The 22,570-nt window shown below is 41.9% G+C and overlaps 1 protein-coding gene across 2 annotated transcripts in view; it reads left to right on the plus strand.

Moving 5' to 3' along the window:
- Window positions 1-22,570, plus strand: part of Hex-a (Hexokinase A) — a 35,561-nt gene that overhangs the window by 8,390 nt on the left and 4,601 nt on the right. The window contains exons 1-4 of one of the 2 annotated variants that reach the window (XM_076795117.1): window positions 11,908-12,270; window positions 20,963-21,125; window positions 21,742-22,097; window positions 22,357-22,456. In XM_076795117.1, the coding sequence (XP_076651232.1) occupies window positions 12,226-12,270; window positions 20,963-21,125; window positions 21,742-22,097; window positions 22,357-22,456 (664 nt within the window). In that variant the 5' untranslated portion in view covers window positions 11,908-12,225. Of the gene's footprint in view, window positions 1-11,907; window positions 12,271-20,962; window positions 21,126-21,741; window positions 22,098-22,356; window positions 22,457-22,570 lie in introns of those variants that run through there. The other variant, XM_076795116.1, reaches the window with a different exon arrangement.

Genomic DNA, 22,570 nt, shown 5'->3' on the forward strand with positions numbered 1-22,570 from the left:
ACTTTTAGTGACTTTCAGTTAACCTAGTGTTAATGGCTCGATCAAAATCGGTGAAAATGCGCAATTTCGGAAATTCCTCGAGTCTCAATTCGCTCTATTCCGGCCAAAATAAACTCTCGAATACACACACACACACACACAGAGAGAGAGAGAGAGAGAGAGAGAGAGAGAGAGAGAGAGAGAGAGAGGGAGAGAGAGAGAGATAATAGAGTGCTTGATAAAACGGCCGCCTAATTCACTTAACGTTACACCCTAAGTCCCGGAGAGCGTAGATAATTCACAGCGTGACGCCCGACATGGGAATTAAATTTTACATGTACGCCGAAACGATAACGCGGCCGCTTAATCGGCGTAACTATAACTGCCCGAAGAGGAAAACTAAAGACCGCAGAAAACGGACAGGGTTTGATTCACGCGTCGAATTTACGATGGCCAGACGAAACTTCCTCTACCGACGGTAATTGCTCGAGATAGCGGAGCAAAACTGTCTTGAGAAGAGTATGACAGTTGTCGCGAGAAATGTGGTATTCGTTATTCATTCGCGTAACAAGCCTTCGCTATGTTCCACGGAAAATATAACCCAGATTCTAATTATCGAGATAAACAGAGTCCTCTGGAATTCTAATGAATATTTAAAGCTTGATGATAGCTACAGTATGAATGCTACAGTATGAAGCTGCAGTATGAATTGAGAAAGGTCGAGGACCTCAGGTCACGCGGACACGCGAGAAAAAAAGTTTTTTTCTAAAGAAAAGACAGGAGGATTCAAATAAACGAAGGAATAACCAAATTGAGAATTCTGAGATAATACATTTCCGACGTGCGCGACACGTCGTTTCCAACTCCGGGACGAAAACGGCTCGACGTGCGTGGCACGTCATTCCAGCGCAACGGGTTAAACGATTTCAGAGGTTTCTAGAGTGCGTCGATCATGATTTCCGACAGTGCTTCGAATAATGTCGATTATTATTTCTCTCGTTCTTCTGCGGCGAAAGTGGTTAAGGAGGTCCAATTGGACTCTCGTTAAGAGAAGTCAAACATCGCATCGGGAGAGCCAATTGCACCGTATCAGACAACTTCCACGAATCGCGCTGGTCGACACCCGGCCCCGATATGCACCCATGTCCGTGTACTTAGGACAGATCACGTGATCGATCGACACGCTGCATAAATCTCTGTATTTGCGTACGCGAGAACGGAGACACGTGACGCAACTGGTGCGCGACGAGACGATGCGTCGGATCTGTAAACGACATTACACTCACACTACAGAACCATAAAGGTACTCTCTCGTCGGATCGATTAAATGTTCGCTGCTTTATCGATTGGTTGATCGATATGAATACTTGAATTTTTAGCAATTTCTTCGATACAAACATAGTAATGGTAATTTTTAATGGCGCTTATAGTCGCCATTCGAGTGCAGAGGGATACAAGTAGAAGGAAAATAATTCGGTAGAAAAAGCATGATAGATGATTCCAAGAACAGTCTTATACACCTGAAAAATCTGTTTTATTTTTTAATTTTAACGTGTTATCTGCCGTGAGTTATCGGTTGTTCAGTATCAAATAAAATGTAAGAAAAGTGTTGTTATCATTGTTATCCGTATCATTTACTTTTATTATGATTTTGTGAATAACCGATTTTTGACTTGACGCACGATCCTTACACATTCCGATATCGCCTAAATGAGTGGTCAGGCTGTATGAGATTTGAGGATATTATTCATTTACTATGATAACTTCAAGGCTAATCAGGCTTTCCAAATACCGTGGAATTAAAAGCAACCATCATAAAATGGACCCACTAAGGGTCACGCATTGTGAGAGTTGGTCGAAACCGGTCTCGGATACTCGGCGGCGATAAGTCTTTTTCCGGAAATGGTAATCGGAACAAGATACCTTTAAGTATGTTTGCGCAGCGCTCATATGGAAGCCGACAAACGTTCTACCTACTGTCACCCTGCTTCGACGACGAGGTTCAATACGAATGAACGATCGATACGTGTACATAATTCCACCTGAGAAAAATTCGAACGAAATGTAAATTGAATCGATGTGCAGATGAAAGCGATGCAAATTGGCCGCGCTCGTTCCCGCTGTTCTTAAAATTCTTGACACGACACGAAATTTTGATTTCACCCGAGCAAGTTGAACAGCCTGTTCTTTTTAAGTTGTTTTCTCCACACTTCCATGTTGCGATGATTAATGTTCCTAAAGAATTCAATTCAGACAAAATCTTGAACGGAAGCAACAATCTTGTAATGCTACACCTCTTCGTGAATTTGCGTAAACATACGCAGCATAGACTAGCGACTAGAAACAAACAGAAAGCGACAGGGAGTATTTTTATCGAGCAAGTTTCGCGCAGACTGAATCAGGGGTTCGAAACAGTTCGAAGCATTTTACATGCTCCGACATTGACGGACAGCAAATTCTCCTGAAACCAGAAGAGCCTCCGTCGACAGGGCCAAGTACATATATGCCGAAGCAGGCACGTCTTTACGATCTCGAGGAGATTGTTACGTGCGCTGGGACACGTATAGATGTGAAGCTGTTCGTTCAGGGCCTCCGGTAAAATTCGTGCGATTTCATGCCCCGATTTCTCCTGGTCCAGCCTGCGTCTTCGTTAGAGTCGCATACATCGATACAAAAACTCGCGAAGAATGTGCCAAGTTCGGGGGGATAAAAATCACGAGCTCAACGATCGCAGCTATTGACAAAATAGCTAAGACCTTATTAAGCTAGGACCTAAAGGCCTAGCAAGACTTCTGTCAGACATTTTCTAGTTCTCTTGTTCTAGCAATACTTCTATCCGACAGTTTTTAATTTACTTTCTTCTGAAACGACTTCTATCAATTTTTATTTCGTATCTTCCGACGCAGTTAATATCAGACAATTTCTATTTCTCTTGTTCGAGAAAGATCTTTTCGACAATTTTTCTTTCCTTCCCTGCATCTTCATTTTACTCGTGAGAGCAATATTAACACTAGAACTACCGGACCAGTCAAAATGACGGGTTCCTAATTTTTTCTTTTACAATTACTGAAATTGTAAAAATGTTTTAATCGGAAATTTTGTAATGAACCTCTTCATTGAAGCACACATTACAATAAAAGTTTTATGAAGTCTGAACGGGCACAGTCTTATCACTGTTACAAAGCAATATACGTCAGTCGCATTTATTGCTCGGTAGTTCTAGTGTTAATCGCAAGCGGCGCCAAGAATTAACAAACCCAGTGGACAAAGAAATGGCCTGTTTACTGAAAGAATCAGCACGAACTTTCCATACGGTTCAATAGTGTAAACACGCGCAATCACTCGATCATCCGTGTCAAGTATACGACGATAAGAATAGAAGACCAGGCGTACCTCGAAATTCTTCAGGGATTAAATTATCCCGAGATTCCTGATAAGATCGATCGAATTATCGAGTCGGAGGATCGTCTGGGTTAAATAAATGTGTCGAGTCTTTATGACGAAACCAGTCTGCGAATCTGAGATCATTCTTTTTCGATAGTGACTACGGAAATCTTTGGTGGATAACTGTAGATATTCATTGATCGTTGGTCACGGACAAAGTCCGACGAATTTTCGAGATGGGAGCTTGATAAGAGCGTTGCATTGTGGTAGGTTCAACGGAGTTGCGATTGGAGCAACTTCCTGTGCCGATCGAGCTCATTAAACCAATTCAGTCAATTAAACAGTGTAGGTTTTTGGTTAGATGATATTTTTCTAGAAACTTCTCCTCGTGGATTCTAAGTAATGAATTGTCTCAGTAGCCGTAATTGGAAGTTTATTATTATGTTAATACAGAAGTTGAAATAGTCCGTGACTAATTTTCGCAAAATATAGAAGCCAGAGGCACCGTGTCATCACTTATTGTTAGACCCCATTGAGGACTAGTTGGAGAACGATTTATTGTTATGCTGATGCAGAAGTCGATGCAGTCTTGTAGGACGAGTTCAATATTGCTAACGAGCTAGTGAAAAATTCTTTGCGGCCAAAAGACTGAAGCGAGTTTGAGAGTGCCTTAGTCCACTGATCCGATTAAAAGAGGACGGCGCAATTCGTCCTTGACCGTGGTACTCGCCTCTAACATCTCGAGGTATAAGCCTAGGCACTTCAACAGACAGTTTCAGACTCTGATGCTCACAGATCACAATAGCTGTTGATGCGTAAGACGCTGATAAACAGATCATTCAGTGATTTTTCGAATAGAATTGATAGATACCGGTCAATTCCCTTGGCTCTTAAAGGATTTCAATGATTCTCTATTAGTGGACGTTGAATCGCTTTGATTGGTAATGTAAGTCGGTGATGTAATAATCTAAGTGAGTCGGTAAACGTAAAAGGTTAATAGAAAATATAAATTTACATCGTACAAATTAAGTACGCAAAGTATTACATAAACGAAAGATAAAACTCAAACAGGGGATTAACAAAGCCCGTGAGCCGATAAAAAACACTCTCGAACATATCTAATCCTCCAATAAATATACACCCAGATGTTTATAAGTTCCTGTGAAGCAAAGATTTGGCCGGTGATTCAGATAAACCGATATAAAATTTCAAAAATGATTTAGTCGTCGAAGTAATAATTAAAACTTTTCCAAACTCTTTCGGTTCTGTTAGTCAAAGTCCTTTTCTGATCGATATGTTGTTATCAGAACAAAACATTGCGAGTTTTAAAATCAAATAAAAATTTTCCAAGACGGTCGTACAGAGAATTTGTGCAAATAGTTAATCTCAACATTCTTTGTTGGAGATAACCGTTTCCAGTTATTTTGTATATTTGCGATTCAACGCTAAATCTGCCACGGTCAAATCACCGGTTGTTTATTGAAAGTGCAAAAACATTTCCATCGGAAATGATTAAGTTAGTTTTACTATTCCAGTACATGTCAAAAAATTGTACAAATTTTGTACAGAATTCAATCGTCTCCTTTTTACAAGCCTGCACACGCCAGTCACTTTATTGTTAAGATTTACTCTTCGATTTGTTCAGGATTTACGGAGATCAGGCTTGATAACAAATTTTATTTGCCGGTAGATACTTTTTAACTCGAATTTATATGCTCGGTCAAGGATTAAGATTTTGTCAGATTTGAAAATGTTATCGGTGCGTAAGATCCACAGTTGATTCATCATTAACGCTAAATCTACCGAGCGCGAAAGCGATTAGTAGCCGTTTAAAAATTACAAGATCGAGTTTGTGTAAATTTTGATTGCGTCTGTTTGACTGAAGAAATTCAATTTCCATTGAAAGCACTTTCATAATTTGAAAAACTGCTAATTGAAGTGAAATTTTATCGGTTCCTGGATTTTTTACGCGAGAAGACTTTCGCCAAAAGAGTTGCGGCGCTATTGAGAATGCTTTGGAGCATGCTCACGGGTTAGGTGAAAATTCGGCTGTGCTCTGTTCAGCGTTTCCAAACGGACTACGCGCGCGTCCGCACGGAGAAGAGAAGCATGCGTGAGCCGGAACACGTTTCAGTTCACCGATCACATTCTTCGCTGGTTCACGATGACGAAACCATTCCCGGAATACGAAACGTGAATCCTGTACACATACTTTTCTATACATACACTATTCTCGTGCAGTTCGTTACGTGGACGCTATCGCGCCACGAGGAAAAACGAACTTCCGAGTTGATCGCGTTTATCGTTCGAAACTGCTTTTAAAACAGTTCGGGGAATAATAATTTCGCGCCCCCAGAATTTTTTAGAATTTTTTTTATCAGGAAACTGAAATCTCATCTTTTAGGTTTCCCGGCTCTCGATAACTGGTAAATAGTTTCCGATGTAATTTCAACCTGAAATCGTATTAAATCCGGGATTAGCAACGCGATAGTTACATGAGCAGTGTAACGCAGGTAAAAACACTGGGCCTGAAATTATGCGGCTGAGCTCATGCATGCTTTGCCAAGATACATAAATTACCCGCATGCTCATAAATCAAAAATTTCCAGCTACTGCACACGAGACTTATATGACTGAATATTTTTCTGCACAGCTGATGAATTTATGCGCTTTTCATTTTGCGGTTTGTTTGCGATTTTAGGCAGGGAATTGTAGGGTTCTTCAACCTTTCAATTGTAGGATTCAGATTGTGTATATTGTGAGTATATTACTCGTGTAATTTTGTAATGCTTTTAACGCTCCAATAATGTCGCTATCCATGCTATAAAAAAATTATAAGGGTCTTCTTGCAGTGCCTCGTTGCTTCACACTGTAAATTGAAGAAGAAAGCAAACCGATTAAATTATTTTAGTCATTCGTGCGTTACATTAAAAATTCCCATTAGTCACTGTTTAAACGGAAATGCCTGATAAACTTTGTCACGTCGTTGTATAGTTTCAGCAGATTTTAAGATGTACACTCTGTTTATTCATTTGCTGGTGATAAATCCAGCTGACTAATGTAACAATGTAGTATTGATGTAACTTTTCTTATGTTCAATGAATGGGATCGTGATTAGTATTACACGTACGGACCGAAATAATCGTCATCCTGTGTGAAGTAATCGGTGCAACAGCCTTATCATACACATTGGTATCTCTATTGACATTAAACTGTTTGGAAATACTGAATGAGAATACTAACACTTTTTAGTCCCTTTATCAAGCGAATGAAAAATGAAAAACGCGCTCGAATCAGCACTCGATCGCAATACTTCTCACGACTGCGTACGTGGTCTATAATCTCTAACAACTGATAAATATTAATTGCATAACTTTTTTCTGCTGATGTTTCACACTCGACAAAAAGCAAAGAAACTTACTCGTGCTCCTAGCCATTTCGCTTGAACACAATACACATTTGCTCACAATTAAAAAGTGAGGTAGTATTCTGTCCAAAATATTTCTGGAAGCGAGAACTATTTTTCCTTGCGTCCCTGGTTCACTAAAAGATCCTGCAACGTTGACCAAATTTCCATTCAATCCTCCACTTCCTAAAATCTACAAGCTCTCTGTACAAGCCCGGGGATTTGCATAGACATCCATAGTCCATTCATGAATAACAAAAGCAGTCGGATTCGCTTCTGCTCAATTTACTTTCATTATCGCATCGCAGTTTCATTCTCGATGTTATGTAGTCTTTAATGACGAGGTTTTTCGGTGTACGTTCAAACTATGCCTTTTTAGAATTATCTTCTCAACGCATAGTAACAGCACAACTTCATCAAACGTCTGAAGACACAAAAAGTTGTTCGGCTGATTTAATCTGTGGTGATTTATCTATTGCGTAATATGATGTAATGCTATAACTATAACAAGGCTAGCGTCAACGTGTCTTCCGACTCCTAATGAAGCTTCATTGCTAGCTGCAACGTTGCTCCAATGAAATTTTTTGAAAATAATTCCAAAAGCATTCCATTTTTTCTCTGATCATTTTCGAGATCGTTGATGTTCGAAAAGAAGGAAAATTGAAAAACATTTTTCCGTAATTGCCATGCATTCTCGTGAACATTGCTCCGTCGGCGGTCCATTGAAGAAGCCACGTGCTCTTGCCGAGTATTCGACATGCGTTCCCCAGATGAATTTGATGACGTCAAGCAAGAGGGATCGACCGTTCGAGCCCTCGCGGTCGACCAATCGCGCGTCGACTTTCATTCCCTCGTCGAAACCAGTCGTCCGTTGCGTCATCCCTTAAACTGACAAGGTTGCGCACGTACGGCACGCCTGTGTTTCATCATTACCGATGCAATTTTCGCGTAGGAGTCGTATGCTTTCGTGTCCTAGCCCGCCGGGTGACGCAACTTTTTGTCCAGCTTGAAAAAACGGGTAACTACTCTCGTAAATCTTAAATGGTCAGATTTTGTGCTTCGGTCAACAGACACCAGCGCAATTTTTATAGCCGTTGATTTGGTAGTCAGTGTTTTAAACGTTGTCCGCACGTCATTGGGCATCTGCTTACTTCGAAACGCAGAGTCCTAACTTGAGCATTGGAAATGATTCTCCAATATTTAAAATTCTACCAAAAATTTTTTACGTGATAACAGCGTCATCTTATAGGCCGCGAGAGATTTATTTTATTGGATGATATTGAAAGATTAATTTTTCTAGTTCATTTTTACATAAACGAATGCAATTTCGAAGCGGCTCCTGTTTCTCGCAATAGATCCAGACGATCTTTATTTTGCATAAAAATCCGCAGTCTAATGATCAATGATGAAAAATTTTTATTCTTCTGCGAAAGTTTACTCTCAACAGTAGTATGTTTCCGAGTATCAAAGCATCAGGGATAAATTAGAAAAAAAAACCACACCTTCGCGAAACATTCATGCGCCATTCAACTTTCTCTTGTGCAGGTTGTTACTGCCTACAACGAGCTACATCGAACTGTAGACATAACCCGTACCGATTGCATGACTCACTGAACGCTAACTTGTTCGTTTCGAGGGAATTTGAACCGTCCAGCTTTAATTTCCGCTAGAGGCTCGGCGGCGTGAGAATAACGAACAGCGCTGAAAATGATCGTTCGATCGGGAAAAGAATTCAAGTTAGAAAGTCCGTTTGAATTGAATTAATCGCGCGCAATTTTTCGTCGTCGTGCATTCTCGTTCCCGATTCGATCCTCGCTCCAAAGGTTCCTCTCCGAGTTCGTCAAGGTGAGACGTCGCGATGTAATTAACACTCGTCGGCAATCGCACGTCCGATTCCGTGAACGAAGCTGTTGGTAATAATCGTGACTCGGTGGAATTTCTCCGGCGCGTTGTTGCGATTCGCTCGCGATTTCATAGCCGACCGTGCGACGAATAGCTCTGATCGAGTATCGATTAACCGCGATCTATCGGGAATTGTTTGTTCTCGTTCTCTCTTGGGTCTCGTGCGTACGCTGTTCTCTGCAAACGACGAAATAGACGGGAACGTATCGCGTGCCTTGCGAAAATGATAATCTCCCGAGGATACACGGAGACGCTAGAGACATTGCTATTAAAGCTAAAGCTGAATGTATACATGCTGACCATTTGAATCTTCCATTCGCGGCGATCGATGGAACACGACTGCGCAATTGGCTGTATGTATCACGCAACTTTGTCACTTGAAGTATATTTTCCACAAATACTAGTAATTGGATTGCGAAACTTTCTGCAAAATAAAAAGTTTCCGAGCCAATTGTGGGGAACAGCAGATCAATCAATTAATCTTTTCGTTTAATGTCTTCACATTTTGAATTTCACTTGTTAGGTTAAGACCAATAACTACGACACTACGAAAGTTAATAGCAAAATGTTGTTTCCCCGGAAGCATTGAACTTTTATTTGCGACTGCTTCATTACTAATAATAACAGTGACGTAAATCAATGGGACACTGTCCGACAAGGCATGCAATATTATTGAATTTTATTCGCAAGCAATGGAGCGTAATGACAAAAACGTGGGCTCGAAATTGACGATATCGTGGACGATTTATCACTCACGTACACTAGATTAGTCAGCCTAAATATACCATTAAATCAAACGCGAATAATCTTGACAGCTTCGAAAGATATTTGAGGAATCTTCGTCGTCTCCTGTTGCTGCACTCTGCAGTCACTCTATGCTTTATGGCATCGTTAAATCTTTAAATGTCACTACTCTGTCTGGACGAAGCAATAAGACAGGGGAATACAGACACTGAACATGTTCAAGAGAAAATCAACAAGTGAATACTACGAGAAAAGGTAGAAAAATTAATGATGGAAAACATACAATTGAACCAGATATAGTAAATGAGAAATTAAAAATGACTCGCATTTTTCGAAGATTAAGGGGTGTCAAAACGTATCAGTTGCATCGGTGAGAGGGGTAGTTTGGCGCAAGTAAAATCGTTCGATCGTAAACGCAAACAAAACGCGAAGATTGCGTGTAGCGGCGCAATGGAACTGTATCGCATGATGCAACCGGTCTGCCAAATCGGACGTCGTGGAATCGAATGACCATTTTGTCCTTGGGAAGACGAGCCTCCATCTCCCGTACGGCGCGTTCACCGATGTTGTTTCGGTCGCAACAAAGTGTACGAACGAGGGGAAGTTAACCCTTCTCTGGATCCCCACCATTCGCCACAAACCCCACTACCGCGCTAGACTCCAGTGCCGTAGTCTCACACCAGGAACCTCGAGCCTTCATTTAAAATTAAAAATTTAAAAACCCCCTTTTATTATCAACCCTGGGGGTACGGTGGGTTTCGTTAAAAAATGACTGAAACGAGTCAAAGTGACCCATTAAGTTTCATTATTTGTTAGCTAATAATTTTTCAAATTATGATACGTACTATCCTCGCCACTGTAGAATAGATAAATCATTGTTTATAGCTGGAGCGATAAAAATGAAAACTGGTTCAAAGTTAGAAGGTTTCAAGAAAATGCGAAATATAAAATAAAGCGTTCCGAATAAAAATTTAGAAATAGAGAGGGAGAGTTGAAAAATATAATTGAAAAGATTGATGGAGAAGGTGCAAGGTGCCTTTTTTGGGTATTTCGATCACCTTTTTGTATTTTTTACGCTTTATACTTGAATCCAAAGGCAGCGAAAAAGAGCAGATGATTACACACGAGATAAAACAATGTGGAGCATGTTCGATACCATCAAATATTGATAATATTAATAGTACGTGTTTGAATTCTTTTTAGCCGTCAATGTATATTTGACGCGGAATTTTTCTTTGCTATGTAGGATCGCAACTTCATCAGATAGTATAAATCCCTGAAATTAATGGGTTTTAGATATCGTATCGTTCGATTCTTTATCGCAGGCAGAAATCTTTGTGAAATAAAGAAGAAACATTATTATTGATAATTCGAGGAAAATCGACTTAAGTAGTAACCAAATACGTTCGGTATTTACTATGTGCTCGCAAGTAGAATTCTCATCGATTCCATTTTTGGTTAATAGCGTTTGCGTTGTTCAGTCTTCGTTGATGCGTATAATTTCGTTCCAAAATCTCGGCCGATAATGCATCGGTAATTATTTCAGTTAAACTCTATCACTCGAGAATCACTCGGGACTGCATCGATATATTGATCCGAAAATATCGGTATTTTCAAGTCCTGCTAATTTCTCGTAATTTCTTCAGTCAAGTACCCTTCGCGTAAAGGTGTTTGACCAAATTAACAAACACGTAACATACTTATTCTTTACGTTGTACTTGCGGACAGTAGTCGGTTATTTAATGCCAGTAGACAGCCGTCTGAAGCGTTATTATTATTAATGTCCTATTCTCTGAATTTTTTATAGAAAGTCTGTACATTGGAGTTTGTTAGTAGATATCTCTTATTTAGAAGCCATTTATTTTCAGGAAGGCTGAGTAGTGGGTAAGGCTCAAAATAAGACACCCTATTGATTTTTCACCTTCCGCAAATACATATAGAGAGAAATTCGAATTATTTCTAGAACGTCCCGTCATTTATCATTTTTTTTTTTATATAAGGCACCTGAACAATGCAACAAACGCCGAACTTTGTCCAAACACTTCCACTTCTGTGGTACTGCGGTCCCCTCACGAAACAGGTGTCTTATCACCTCTTTTTAGTATACTCAGAGGAGCTCCTCGTATTTACCACTTTCCAGACAAAATGATTGAACAATTCCAACGAACGCCCACTCTCGAATACTTTCCAGACCGGGGGTAGTATTCTGTAACAGACGCGAAGGTTCGCAAAGAGTATTGCGGATGTGAACTTAAAAAGAAGAGAGCCCAGAAATACAGGGTAACAAAAACAAATGACGAGTCGAATTTCGAGTTTCCCTCCAAGCGGGCGGTTCAGGGGTTGCAGCGAACCTCCTCGATCGGTAAGGGTGTACCGGCTCGTGGCCCCGATGGTCTCCTCTATGGCCTCCTTTTCCGCCCCACCATCCGACCATCGCACGCTCGCCCATGGGAGTGTAGGTACGCGCGTGGAACTGGCGCCGCCGTGCCAGCAGTCGCGATATAAAACTCGTGAGGTACGCTGCTGGCTGGTGAATCGTACGCGAACTACTCGAGAAACACGAAGACTCTGTGGTCGGTGGTCTGTCAGGCGCGCGTGCAGAAAGAACCTCTCTCGCATAGTCTGAGAAATCGTTCGGGACGCAGTAACGAACCGGAGACCGTCGGCGAAACCCACGAAACGGAGCTGGCTTGTTGGTTTAGCAGAGCTCTAGGCGGTCCGCGAACGGGAGGAATAAAGAAAAAAAAAACCCGTGAAACACGAAGCAACTAGGGAGCTTTAGCTCGGGGTGCAACGACGAGGGAAGTGCTATGAAGACGTCGACGTTGTCCACGAGTGACATGATCAAGCAGGAGGTGAGAGACCAATCGAAAGAGCCCCCCCTTTGTACCGTGATCGTCCACGCGTCGTGTCTGACCAGGAACAAACACTAGCGTACGTTGAAAGGATTATCCCTCGGTCCCAGTCTCTCGTGTAATCGTTAAAGAGGGCAGGGACGAGTTCGGTAATTAGAAACGTGCTCGATGGTGTGCTCGTATGTCGCTGGAACGGGACGTAGTGACTTTCAGTGGGGTGGCTAAGCACTTGTTACCGAAGAAGCAGGAACAGCGCCCCTACACGAGGCCACCTGGGTCACTAGTCGCGTGACATACTCCGAAATCATACGGTTTTGACAGTAGCACTATCCCTCTGGAGCAAGAGCAGTCCCAGTGATGTCGAAAACGGTTGCTATATCCGTTTCATCGACAGCGCGATCTGTTCAGTCGCTAGCTAAGCGCTAGGTGCGTCACGTCAGACAGGGATCTCCGGTCCGGGTGATAAAGAATGACGCGAGTTTGATTATCGGCCGATAACGAGCCAGTTGCGAAATGTTTGCCGACCTGTCTGATCGTGGCCCGCTATAGTGTGGTTTTGAGGGGGGGGGGGGGATTTACATCGGATGTGTCCTCAGGTTTCGTTATCGATCACGACAGGCTCTGCTAGACGGAAAAGTGGCACGCTCGATGATGGCCCACCGGTGTCAATGTGCACATCGGGGATCGATAAGCGTTGGCATAAATTCTCGCATTCGGCGCGCGTACGGAGGCGTTGATAACCGACTCCGTTGACTAGTCGTCGTCGAGGAGGCTCGGTCTTCCGATGCAAGTCGATAGCGAATCGTACTCGTCACGATGATAAAGCTCGTTGCGATTTCGCGCGGCAAACGCTTCGGCTCTCTCGGGGCTCCTCGATCGAACCGAATCCGGAGCCTTGATATTGATCCGCGTTTACGTCCGACATTGGGATCTGGCCGCGCAACGTGTTGCACCGGTGCACGTGCGTAACGATTCCGGTTTCTGGTTCGGTTAGGCGACGAGGCCGCCCGATAGTGAGATAGCGCGATTCGTTTCTGCGACACGAGGTCGTCGCGCCACGGCGAAATGTTTCCGTCTGTCGGCTGTCCTTGACACTTCGCGCGCAGTTGTATAACAGTCTATACCGATTCGAGCACACTCGAATTCTGGCGTGAAGGGGACTGATGAGAACGGGTTTTTGCCGCTCCCGGCCTTGGGCCATGTCAATAGAGAGGTTCCTCGTGGCGGGGAGGTATTTCGAATATTTTCGGGCCAGCCGGCGACGATCGATCCGGTCGTGAAACCGCCCGGAGTCGAGGCGTATAGGTCCCGAAATAAAGTTCCCGCTAGGAAGAACCCGATGCCCCCTGTCCTGTCCCGGCACCGCATACATTTGCATAGAAAAGCATTGCGTAAACGCGGCAGCGTTGTAGCGCGAACGATATCCTCGGCCTGTGAATTCCGCCACGTGCATCTCGCAGGAACGAATCACTGTGCATCGGTCTTTTGCACGTTCCTCGGCGTGCATGCACTATACCATTCATTCATAAAACGGTCCTATTGGCTGGCAGGCGGGTGTGTCGGTGACGTCACCGGCAGATCAATGCCACAGGCGCGCGGAATTGGCGGGAAATTCGAAACGCGCACACGATCCGACCCGGCCCGGTTCGGCGCGGTGGCTGGACTCGAAAGTTCTTTGCAATAGATGACGCAACGAACGCGCCGCTTTACGTTTGATTAGATAGTAAAATTCTGTTGCGGATTAATTCCTAATCGTTCCATTAGCATTCACTCGAGGGGCTCTTAGGTGCAGTGGAACCTCGTGGTGGGGGACGCGTGACCACCAGGAGATTAAGACTCGTTCGAAAATAGTTTCTAATTTTCCGCCGGTCGAACGATAAATTCATAATTTATATTCAGATGAATATTAACTTTTTTCTTGCTCGAACGCGGGTCAATGATGTAACAGAGTTCGAGGTCGTCGCGGGTATGACATGGAAGGGGAGAATGCCTTGCTGGAAAATGGCTGAGCCCGAGTTGACCTTGCGCGACCCTGATCGCGTGCTGACGAACTCGCGCCCTTTTCGCACCGAGAAATACGAGTTTCCGATTTAATGATTATTTTAAAATTGAAATGAGCTCGTTCACGCGGTTCTCTCAACTCCGCCGTGCGGTCGTAAGCAATGAAGCTTTTTGCCGAAGCTATTACATTATACTTGAACTTGATAGTTCGCATGCATGTCTATTATTTTCTATGATTTACCGTTTGGAAGTGAACACGAGTCCACGTGTCGAATACAAGCGACTAATGTTAGTCGGAGAGGGAACGGCAATGTTGTTTTCAGCAAACAAATAGAACGAATCCAATTAGGAATGAATGTGAACATTGTCAAAGTTATTGGAATGGTTGCATGATTTCGAGGAGTTGGGCACGAAGTTGAATTCCATTTGCAGTGCAGTGTAACAGGCTCCGAAGGCAGAAAGGATACAAATTCTATACTAAATTTAGACTCAGAATACACAGGAGATCTATCTTTGTATCTACATGGAAATCACGGTGTCATCTTCGTGAGGTTACGATCTTCATTCTCGTTTTAATACTTTCTCTGGGGCACAGAATAGAATTTTCTTTTATATGTTAATAAAATATATCAGTAGATATAAAATATTTTCAATGGAAATATGACGTCAAAGGCTTGAACTGAAAATGATAAATGACGAGTTGCTGAGTGTTTATTGCGAATTTATAATTCCTCTTATTTGCAAAAGCTGACGTCAAGTGCAAATGTATTGGGTGTGAGAATAAGTAATCTACCGTAATCAACATTTACTTTCCAGTTAAAACGCATCGTCTTTTAGAGAGAAAAAGACGAGATTTAAAAGTCAAGGCCGAACGGCAGCTTATTAAAAATACAAATTATATTTTACTCTTTCTTGGGGTCGTATAGACAGTTAATTTATTCATGACGTTACTATATTCTCGACATAAATCCATAAACATCAGCAATTCTGTGGCTCGGTTAGGGGAACATGTCTCGGGGCTTTGTTCGGCTTGCGATCTTCGTTTTTTGGTCTAAATCGGGAACAATGGAATCAAAAATAAAAACCGTGAACCGGTCCGCGTTTTTTAGTCGAATTTAAACAGAAAGTCCGCGGTTCGATCGTGAGTTCGACATTAACCTTCGCTTTCGGGAAACCGGTAGAAAAGGCGAGTGACCTTTCGAACATTCTTTTTTTTTTCTCCCTTCCTGTCCACTCCTCTATCAATGGAGGGAATTCCCGCAACAGTGACGCGATACGATTGTCAATTAAGTTTTCCAATCACGCGACCTCTGTAATTTTCTGGTCGCCAACGGCAGTCGTTCTACATTTCTTTTCTTCCTATGACGCCTCGTTATTAATACTTGCTCCACATTCGACCGGCCGAAGGAAACCACCGGCTGCCAGATCGAATCGTACAAATTACGCTCCCCGTTCATAAGTCCATCGGACACTCGCCTTTACCCTGCCATAACAGTGAATTGATGTTACGAAATTATTTGAATCGCAAAACGGGTCAGCGCTCTATCAACCGTTCGCGTGATACTTCAACAAACAGATGGCTGATTCGATAATTCGATGATTCAATCGGATGATTCTACGAGTTTTTGCGTAAATTTATAATCACGTAAGCAATGCTTAATGAAAGACAATAATCGAGACTCGGTATCCTAGTCTGACGAGCGCCAATTCGTTCGGAATGGGGCCATCAGTGGAGTCAAAATTTTGAATTTTTCTCGCAGTTTTTTTTTTAAATTATTGTAGGCTCAAGGCGAATATAACGACGTCATATAATTCTGTCATTCATTTTTTTTTTGACAACCAAGATGCGTTAGCTAAATTAAACAGGGTTTTTTTTTGTGACATGACCTGTGACATTTATTTCGAACTCGAACAAATTTTAATAAAGCGCACAAAGATTTGTGTGATTACTTCAGACATATATAAATTGCACAGACAAAGTTTCATCTCGCTAGTTAATGATAAAAAGATTCCGCAGAAAACGTGCGTCTGGACTTTCAAAAAACTTACAACATAAGCGTCCGTTCATTGCCGTGAACGGCCCGCACGTGTGCTTTGTTCGTACATTCGCGATTAAAGACAGCGATCGTATTAAAGTTCCTATTTTCTATCAGCCGGTCAAGTGTTATTTGACTTATGCGAGCGACATCGTCGGGAACTAAATCCGTTTTAATGACTCCGGAGCTGATCCGCGTTGACGCGAATCGTGTCAGCACGAGCGAATATCATTCGCGAGCGTGCATCACCTGTTCCAAGGCCAGAAGGGGACCAACCACGCGTTCCCGCGGAAAAGTGTGCGCGCAACTTGCACGCCTGATTATGCACGGAATTTCTCACGTGTGCCGATGCGGGCTGTTTACAGTCGGGTCTATCGATCCGGCCCACCGGGCCAACGTATCACGACCCAATTTGGTTAGTCGTTTCTTTCGTTGTCTGCCCCAGGCTTGTGGAAAATGGACCTTAAGTCGGCCACGGGATCGGAGGTTAAGGGCACAAGGCTGCAAGGTTGTGAACGATTCACTTTTGCGTCTTGCATTCTGTTAAACAGCGGAGTTCTATGTTTGCCTCAAAAATTTGATCTTTGAATTTCTAAACTTAACGACGCCATCGCGATTTGCAATTTTAATCGTGTGAACAAGGCTGCAAGATCTTCAAGGATACAGTTTCAACAAATCTCTCGAAAAACTTCGATTTTAATCGTGAAAGGAAAGGTTAAGGACACGTTTCAGTCTAGACGGATACGGTGTTAAATAGAATATGAAAATACGGTTTTTTATTATCGTAAAGATTGTCCGAATGCAGAGAAAAAAGGTCTTTCAACTCGGTCACCTATATTTCCTTTCAAAGCCTTAAAAAGAAATAAAAAATTCGAATCGAATATGTTGTTTTACTTAAGCGCTGTATACTGCGCCGTTTGATTTAGCAAAAAGGCTCTCGAAATTGATTTAATATGGAGCGTTCGGTGTGTACACCGATCCGGATATAGGTCAATTACTCCTCTCGACTCGATGCATCGAATTTGAATGTTGACGTAATAATTACTTGGAATGCGCGCAAAGGTTACGTTGATCTTGCGGTTTTTCTATCTCGACTGAGTAATTGACTAACGCTCGTCTCGATCGCAAGCCGAGAGAAACCAATAAATTAGCTTGTCGTTCGATTACGTCTCGAACCCAATTCTTCAGTCCAATGTTTGAATACATTACGAGAACGATTAGATAAGACCAGGCCTGTCACAATAATGTTTTAATTGCTATGGTCGAACATTCCAATTGATTTTTCCGGTAGACCGCGAAGGAACGGCGTATCTGCGCTGCACTCGAAACACAATTGAAATTCTGATGAGATTTCGAATATGATCGCGACTGTAATCAGCCACGGTTGAAAAGGTGAACGCGATGCGCCCGACAAGTAATTAATACAGGAAACATTGACTCGCGAAACAATTGTCTCGTTAAAATTCCTATCTCAACTATTTTTTTACAGAGCCTGATAGAAAAATAACAACTCGACTCGATAACAACAATTCGTGACGCACCTTGGTAATATTGGATTACCGCGATGACAGACTCCAATATTTTCCCTTTCTCTGCGTGTCGATTCATGTTAGATCGTCGAACGTATGAGACTTTGAAACTAGGACAACCTGCTACCCTAATTGTGTCGAATTTATTAGTTTAAGGCATGCAAAAATCGATTTGAAAAATTCTGCGGTTTCGAGTTCGGAAATTTTAACGAGTTTTAACATTAGAACTACCAAGTAACGCCACTGATTTACTTCGTACAATTTTTATTGTAATTTGTGCTCCAGTTCTGTCGAAAAAAATTGTATAATTTCAATAATGTCCAGCCATTTTGACTGGTTTGGTGGTTCTAGTGTTAACAGCGTTAACTATGTCGTACTGGAACAGTTTCGCGGCGGAGAGGCGGAAGAAACCATTTGTTGAGTCTCCCATTCGCGATTGGTCATTCTTGTTCCGCGCAGACGAAGCGCACAAGATCGCGCGAAAACATGTTTGCTATCATTCAATTACGGTTTCCTCGAAATCGAATGTGATGTCACGAGCCGCAGACAGAAAAGAGACAATAATATTGATCGGCGATTTTGCAATCGCTTTCGTGAGGCAATCTTGCGAGCCGTTTTACATAAACTGCCGTTGTCGATGAAAGAAAACAGTGTCACAAGTTCGACGGGAACAGGAGGAGGGGCGTCTAGTCAAAGTTCATTTCGAACATTATTCAGCAACGCTGCGATTCTATCGCGAAACCGAAGATACAATTCCCATGCAGCTCTCCATGAAATTGAACTTTCTCCAGAACTCGAAATTGCGGTGCTTCGTGTCTCATTAGAAACTCCGTTATTAGGAAGTACCTGCAATTTGTATAACTGTGTCGGCTTTTCTAGTTGTTAGATGACTGGTAATGGGTACGATGATTCCCTTTCGAATGTAATCGGATACTGCGATGTTGCATGAAAGCTGGTGTGTTACCGCGCGGAAATTTGTTACTCCGAGAAAAAGGAGAAGATTTGAGGCAAGTTTTTGATTTACTGGGTTTTATGCAGTTGCATTTGGTATAGAAGTATCTAGGAAATTTTTGATAGGTTAAAGGGCGTTGGATCCTCGGTTCTCCAAACACATTTTCTACTCCCGCATGGTGCTAACGGACAGCTATTAAATCGATATTCAGTGCCGTCGTTCGACCCTATGCTCGATTCTTTATCCGCTCTCGACTCTCTCTCGTTACTCTCTATGGTTGCACGCGATTCTTCCGGACTCTGACTCTTGTGTCTCGCACACGAACGCATGCATAGCTGCACACAAAAGCCAGCTTGCATTCTTTCAACTCGGTCATGCTTAAACACATTCCCGGAATTGCATTGATCATTGTTCACTCTAGGCGGCCTAGTATATTTTTCTGTTCTTCAGTAACTGCTTGGATTCACCCATTAAATATTTAAGAAAGTGCTTCCTAAGATAGAATAGAAGACAGTTAGAAACAATAGGACACGATAAAATAGGTAGAAAGAGTAATTAAATCTACTGTGCAAAAACATAATTTTCATTTTGATTTTCGCTTTGATAATAAAAAATAATAGCGCCAAGTGGCCAAGTTAAATAAGGATAGCATAGTATAAAATCGATATAAAAAATAGTGCAGTCTATTGGGCGAAAATAGAATTTTCATTCTCTCTTAAGTTTTAATTGTGAAGAATAATAGTGGTATCAAAATTTTCTGTCAATTTGTTTATGTTCGTGTAACTTCAGGACAAAATTGAGTACAAATTCAGTACTTTATTGATATTTAGAATCTAACAAATTCAATCAATTTTTTCCCATTGGATTGTTAATGTATAACTTGAAATACACGAACAATAAAACATTGTCTAATGAATCGTTTAGATAATACGTTTTAAGATGAGAAGGTCCACAAACCATGTAATTACTCACATTAAGGCTGGGACTGAAATTCAGCGCGGTATGGCTGACCTAGACGACAACATTCTACTTAAACACTAGCCAGACTTGTGTTCCGTTTTTCTTTCTCTGCGGAGTTCATCGACACCATACCATTGATTTCGCGAATACCACTGACAGTGAAACAAAACCGTATAGTATACAAAATATTCTCTGCATAAAAGAACCATAAAAAAATTCGTAATGTCAAACCGAGCTCTATTTCTGACATTTGAAGGAAAACCGTGACAGTAATCATTGCAATAATTATGACTTTTCAACTGATTCGTGACAAAAATATATCATATTTTGAAGTGAAAATTGCAACCTCTTAAACAATGTGAACGTAGATATTGCTTTGTTCTTTGTAATTTAAAATTTTCATAAAAATACTGTGGTATATTTTTGTAAATAATGAGACCTAAAGTCATTCCAAAGCTGAAATCGAAGTAGCTTTTCTTTTCAATGAAAAATAAATGAAATCTGCAATATTGCAGAACAATAATTCCTTTCTCGTTTCAAGAATAAACGAGCACGTATTGTTCCATATGATTATACAAACCTGAAGGATACCGAATAGACAGGCTTATCATTTAAAACAATGAACTCAACGACCGAGACAACATCTGCGCGCGACTTTTATGAGAATTGAGATCGTAAGTCCACATTGAAACTTAATTAAAATTCACAGACCAAAGGAAACAGTAGAGATTTTCCAAGTACCTGCAGTTTAACCACAACCTGACATTCGCAGAATTATTTCTGTGGAAGCCTTAACCACAATCGCCAGATCCTTCTCTCGCTTTTATAAAAATCAATAATTCGCGCTCCCATTAATTGCCCATCCCCTTTTACAATGCAAACGAATGCGAAGAAGAAAAGAAAAATCATAAAAATTTCTCTTACAAAATTAAAAGAAAACGCGATCGATGATGAACGGTGAATCCCGGAGCATTGTTTACCAATCCGTTCGAGACGGCCGACGTCTATCGGGGAAATGCGTAAAATAATGCCACTATCTTTGTCCGTTCCCCCCACTCTCCGGTTGTCTACGTACATATTGAGTGCAGTTATGCAACATATGCAGCTGCGCGGACGACGCCGATATAGATAGCACATTGGGGAACCGTTCAAGGTCCTCTCGTAACGTTGTTACGTGGTCGTCGATCGATAACAAGATTTTCGTTTGTTCGCAGATAAAGGACATCTGCAAGAATCTCGTCCTCTCCGATGACCAGCTACGCATGGTCATGGAGAGGCTGGACGCCGAGATAAAGAAGGGTCTCTCGAAGGAAACGCACAAGGACTCCATCGTGAAGTGCTTCACGACCTACGTGCAGGACCTTCCGAATGGCACCGGTACGAAAATCCTAATTTTTGCACAAATGTCTCAATTACCTGCGAAAGCAGCTCAAACGCTTGATCATGCTCATCCGCTTAAACGCCTGAAGTAAAAAAAAAAGACAAAAAAGTTTGAACCGATACGAGTACACTAAAATGGTGTTTCAATCGATGAAGGCTGCTTAGATCCTTGTCTACGCAGCTTGATCAACAACCTCGAATGGTATGCCATGAAAAGCTGATCAATTTTCGATGAAAATGGTCATGGGAATGTAATATAAAAAGTGGAAATTTGATTTTTACCCTTACCTGTTGAGGTGGGTTTGTAATGTTGAATCTTTTTGCATGTCTCTTCTGGAACTAAGTGTTCATATCGCTGATTAAATAAACGCGGTTGCCTAGAAGAAAGACGAAGGAACAATTTCTTGTTCCTCGTAGCAATTAAAGAAGCAGCATTCATTCAACTAATCATTGTCTTAAAAAATTGTATGTAATTTCCGTATCAGTTCCACAATTCGTAATCCTCAGCAGTTAATGGTTAATTGATCGCTCACCTCGGCGAGTGATCCAGTAATCGATTTATCGGACGAGTATGTTTCCCGAAGGATTGACACGAAAATTGAATGATTTACAGAGAAGGGTAACTTCCTGGCCTTGGATTTGGGCGGCACAAACTTTAGGGTACTCCTGATCACCCTGGAGGGCATGAACTTCGACATGAAGAGCAAAATTTATGCAATACCGCAGAGTTTGATGTTGGGCACCGGTACACACCTCTTCGATCACATAGCCCAGTGTTTGGCGCTGTTTGTCAAGGATTTGAACTTACAAGATCAGGTCCTGCCTCTCGGCTTTACCTTCAGTTTTCCACTGACACAAGAAGGACTGACGAAGGGCTACCTCGTCAGATGGACCAAAGGATTCAATTGCGACGGTGTGGTGGACCAGGATGTTGTTGCTCTTCTTGAAGCTGCGATAGCGCGAAGAAAAGTAAGCTACGAACCTTTCAATTTCGAGTTTTTGATTTTATCACTGTATCATTCCGACGGGTTGTTACTTTGAAATCGTTGTCCGGTAGAAGATTATCTAACACCGTGTATTAACGTTTTCTCGAATTGACCAATAATTTCGTCAGAATTACGGGACAATACGACACGGTAACGATGATTCGGAACAAAAAGGTTCGCGTGCGCGGTTAATAGTCGATAATTGCGGAACATGCATGGTAATTTCGATTTGTTGCACACAGGACGTTAAAATCGACGTGTGCGCTATTTTGAACGACACCACCGGCACATTAATGTCATGCGCTTGGAAAAACAGGAACTGCCGTATTGGATTGATCGTCGGTGAGTACACAATTAATCAACGAAAGAAATAACAGAGTGACGTTAAATATGCTTAAACGCGAAACTCGGATTTTCGTCTGTTCCTGGTAAGAAAATATTAACTTCGTAAACGTG

This window comes from Halictus rubicundus, chromosome 10, assembly GCF_050948215.1.
Source record: "Halictus rubicundus isolate RS-2024b chromosome 10, iyHalRubi1_principal, whole genome shotgun sequence".
Classification (NCBI taxonomy): domain Eukaryota; kingdom Metazoa; phylum Arthropoda; class Insecta; order Hymenoptera; family Halictidae; genus Halictus; species Halictus rubicundus.